The sequence below is a fragment of the Nansenia antarctica genome (assembly GCF_963989245.1).
Source record: "Nansenia antarctica genome assembly, contig: SCAFFOLD_503, whole genome shotgun sequence".
NCBI lineage: Eukaryota > Metazoa > Chordata > Actinopteri > Argentiniformes > Microstomatidae > Nansenia > Nansenia antarctica.
In genome coordinates this window covers 27,501-32,241 of record NW_027663020.1, presented here as the reverse complement: position 1 = coordinate 32,241, position 4,741 = coordinate 27,501, and the positions used below count along the sequence as shown (strand labels likewise).

At 49.1% G+C, this 4,741-nt stretch overlaps 1 protein-coding gene across 1 annotated transcript in view; it reads left to right on the top strand.

Moving 5' to 3' along the window:
* Window positions 1-294: 294 nt before the first annotated feature.
* The window catches only part of LOC308175338 (septin-9-like), a gene marked incomplete at its 3' end in the record, with an annotated part of 30,930 nt that continues 26,483 nt past the window's right edge, over window positions 295-4,741 (top strand). Inside the window, exon 1 of the mRNA XM_080551017.1 lies at window positions 295-351. Coding sequence (XP_080407143.1) covers window positions 303-351 — 49 coding nt within the window. The remainder of the gene's footprint in view (window positions 352-4,741) is intronic.

Here is a 4,741-nt window from a genome sequence, read left to right as displayed (position 1 = left end):
CCCGGAACACACACACACACACACACACACACACACACACAGCCCACCGGAAGGCCGATCCAAATCCCAGAGCTCTGTTTATTGTTCGGGGGGCTGGAAGTCTTTGAGTTCAGAAGAACCACGGTCGGGAACGTCAGGGGATTGAGAGTTCAGGAACTGTGTGGCATTAAAAGATTCCCGTTTCCCAACTGCCTCCAGCTGTCACACAGGGAAGGGCTTAGCGGCAGTTTCTTTTGGCAGTTGGGAGTTGAGAGTTGGTCTTCCTCTTTCTCCTCGTCCTCCGCGTGTCAGAGAGTCTGGACATGGCCGCCTGCAGGGAGATGGAGCACGACCCTGGGTTCGAAGTCCTCTGTGAGTATGGTTGTCGTACACACGTGCGTGCGTGTGTGTGTGTGTGTGTGTGTGTGTGTGTGTGTGAGAGAGATTACTGTTGTCTGTGTGTGTGTGTGTGTGTGCGTGCGTGCATTGTTGTCTGTTGGAGAGGAGGGGCTGTAGAAGAGATGGAGGGTCCTGTGTGAGCAGGGACGTAGTGTGTGAGAAACGTGGTCTTGTGGGCCTTAGGAGCCAGGGCTGGTGTGATGGCTGCACAACTGGTTTGAGTTAAGGCCGATCTGGAGCACTTGATATGATGTACGGCATCCTCCTCAGACGAGGTGGGACAGCGGAGGGGAAATGGAGATACGAGGTCGTCCCTGGACGCCTTTTAATGTTGTTTTTATCTATTTTTCGTGTTGTGAAAAAAGCTGAGGTACAATCCTTTTTCTGCTGTGTGTGTGTGTGTGTGTGTGTGTGTGTGTGTGTGTGTGTGTGTGTGTGATGTGGGGGTGACGAATGTTTCGTACCTAGTCTTTCATTACAACAGAAACCACTCCAAACAAACCTTCCTCCCTCTCTCTCTCTCTCTCTCTCTCACACTGCCTCGCCCTCTCCCTCTCTGTGTATCCCTTTGTCACTCACTATCTCTCTCTCTCTCTCTCCCTCTCTCTCTCTCTCTCTCTCTCTCTCTCTTCCCCCCCCTCCCCTATGCTTCACCCACACATCTGGGGCAGGCTTCAGAATCTCTCTCTCTCTCTACCTCTCCTTCTCTCTCTCTCTCTCCACCTCTCCTTCATTCCCTCCCCCCCCCCCCCCCCCCCCCCCTCCATGTTTCAGCCACACAGCTGGGGGGCAGGGTTCAGCAGCTTCTAACCAGGGGGCGAAAAACCGACGACGACGCACTAGAAAAACACCTCAGCTCAAGTTTTCGCTAACCGCAAACTCCCCGGCAGTTTATCTACTTTGCGGTCGCTGTTCAAACAACAGCATCACGGGTCCATCGAGGGCGCGGAGAAGTGTGTATGGGAAAGCAAACAGTCGCGGGGAGTTATCATAACCTTGTAACTGAAACGTACACGCCGCGGTCTTAGAGGAGAGAGAGTGCAACCCGCTCCCAGAGGGAGCGCTGCTGTATGTGTGGAGGATTACCTCTGAACTCGCCGAACTTCATCCTACTGATGGCGGGGGGGGGGGGGCAGATGGAAACACACACAGCCCTGAACCGTAGAGTAGAACAGAACTAGAAAAAAGTTTCTCAAGATACTTGGTCTGCTTGCAAAGTCTTGTTTTGGGAGTAGAGATGGTGGAAGATGATTTTTAGACAGACAGACAGACAGACGGAAAGACGGACAGACGGACAGACAGGCAGACAGACTCACTGGGTTGTTAAAGTGAAGAATAGAATAGAATGATTTACACAGCGTTTTCTGTGCGACGTCTCCTACCCTGTATGAAGACAGATATCGGGTACATCCCAATCGTCTAAAGGGGCTTCCTCCCTTTCTCTCTTTTCCCTCGTCTGCACCACTGGGCTGAACTAGAGGAAGGAGACGAAGGAGAGGCGATGAGGAGACGAGGAGAGGAAGCCGCTGCAGGAATGGGGATGCGGCCGGTGACTTTAGTAGCAGTTCACACATGCTGTCTCCATCTGAGCCACTGGGAGCAGAGCAGAGTAGCAACAGGATGTCACACACACACACGCACGCACACACGCATGCACACACACATGCACACACACGCACACACACGTACACACACTCACACACACACTGTCCTCCCTGCATGCTATCAGATAGGTCTTACCAGATGTTCTCCCTCTCTCCCCCCTCCCTCTCACCCTCCCTCCCTCCCCCCCTCCCCCCCTCCCTCTCTCTCCCCCTCCCCCCCTCCCTCTCTCCCTCCCCCTCTCCCCCCCCCCCTCTCCCCCTCCCCCTCCCTCCCTCCCTCTCTCTCCCTCCCTCCCTCCCTCCCCCCCTCCCCCCTCCCTCTCTCCCTCCCCTCTCCCCCCCCCCCCCTCTCCCCCTCCCCCTCCCTCTCTCCCTCCCCCTCTCCCTGGGAGGTAGTGTATCAGTAGTCTGAGTCACCAGGGTGACTGTGTGTGTGCCTAATCATCTCCATGTGTTCTAATCACTGTACGTGCCTCTTTACAATCAGCCCTGACCTCTCTGGACCAATCAGAGAGCCCCCCCCCCCACTGTGGGACCTCTGGACCAATCAGAGAGCTCCCCCCCCACAGAATGCGTCTGGTTAGTCTCCAGTTGCCTGATGCAGGGGAGCTCCCAATGGCTTCCAGCTAGCAACACAAACAAGAAGCAACACAAACAACATAACAGCAAACAAACAAACAAGCAGACAGACAGAGCTCCGGGAGCCATTGTGGAGACTGTGATTGAGATTGAGAGCCACACTGGAGCGCCCAGTCGCCTGGGAGCTGGTTGGTTTCATATAGACCGGCTCTGCGACTGGGTGGTTTGTAACTGAAACAAAACAAAAGGAAGTGGGGCTGTCAGTGCTCCAGAGAGTACCATGTTGTTATCCTGGCCTGTGATCAAGATAAGGAAGGAGTGTGTGTGTGTGTGTGTGTGTGTGTGTGTGTGTGTGTGTGTGTGTGTGTGTGTGTGTGTGTGTGTGTGTGTGTGTCTGTGTGTGTGTCTGTGTCTGTGTCTGTGTCTGTGTCTGTGTCTGTGTCTGTATCTGTGTCTGTGTCTGTGTCTGTGTCTGTGTCTGTGTCTGTGTCTGTGTCTGTGTGTGTGTGTGTGTGTGTGTGTGTGTGTGTGAAGGAGGTTTGGATGTGATCCCTCACCCACAGTGCTCTCTGTCTGCCAGGCCTATGAGGTGTATTAGCCTAGCAGGACTGTTGGTGTGACGCTGTGATACCATAGTAAACAGGAGCTGCTGATTGAGGAGTTATTTTGAGATACGTTTAAGCACTAGAATAGCCCGTTACACACACACACACACACACACACACACACACACATATACACATGCATACACACTCACGCACACACACACACATATACACACACACATATACACATGCATACACACACACACTTATACACATACACACGCACACACACACATTCACACACACATATACACATGCATACACACACACACACACACATTCACACACACACAGGGGTGAAAGTGGTTTGAGTTTCTTACAGGAACTATAGGCTACTACCCCAACCTTCATCGTTTCATATAGTTCTCCTCCTGCCCCCAGCTTCATGCATCCCTGAACACACACATCGTGGTGTTGGTGTCGAAATTAGAAACACTTTAGGGCTGCCAAGTTTCACCAAAAGTTTGGAGTGAGAGTTTTTTGTGGTGGAGCGACCCAAAACTGTGCACGTTTTGGTAGCGGCGGCCCCTCTCTCCCACACAATTATTTGTGCTAGTTTCCGGCAATTTTAAACCAGCACAAGAAATGAAAATAATTGGAACATTTGATCAAACAAGAGAAATTCAGATAATATATCTTAAGTCTTAATAAACAAATACAGTAGGCTACAGAGTCTAAAACAAAATTGGGCCTCATCAAGTGAACTCAACCCTTGGTCAGCAGTAGAAAGACCATTGGTCATCATCTTATATACAGTGCATTGCTCATAGATGGCTATCATGTTATACAGTACATACCAGGGTTTTTCCTGGGTCAGAATCAAGCCTTGGAGGTTGATGTTGTGCGCGCGCAGTGCGCCCACATTTTCTTTGAGGGACCCCCAATTGTTGTATTTGTATTGTAAATTGTAATTATTATTAATAATAATAATAATAATAATAATAATAATACGATGCGATGCGATTTGAAAGTACCAGTAGGCTACCAGATACGTATGCACATATTTTGCTACCAGGGTTGCCTGATAGAATTGACAATTTCCAGCCCAACCAGTCTAAAAGCTGCCGAATCCACCCGTCCAGTGTGACCAAAAGTAGCCCAATCTGGCAACACGGCTTGCTTATGGAAGCATATAGTGGACTAAGTTCAAATGTTAATGCAATTTGAGATTGCATTTGCATGTTTCACTTTTGCATGCATTCTTTCAGACAATATTCAAATTCAAATGCAATTCTAATGAGCGGATGTGTTTACTAGAACATGTAAATGTAATTGCGTATCACATTATTGCATTACAATTTGAATATTGACTCAAATAACGCAGGCAAAAGTGGCAAATGAATATGCTATTTTGGGATTGCATAGTAATTTTCACATTAGAATGAACTTTTGAATTTTGTCAGCTACAAAGCAGCGCATGACTTTGAAAATTAAATGTCAAATGGCTTTGCATTATCATTTTAATATTGACAGCGAATGTGCACATCAGGTACATGAAAATGAAAATGCAAATCATTAGAATTGCATTTGAATTTGAATATTGTCTGAAAGAATGCATGCAAAAGTGGAACATGC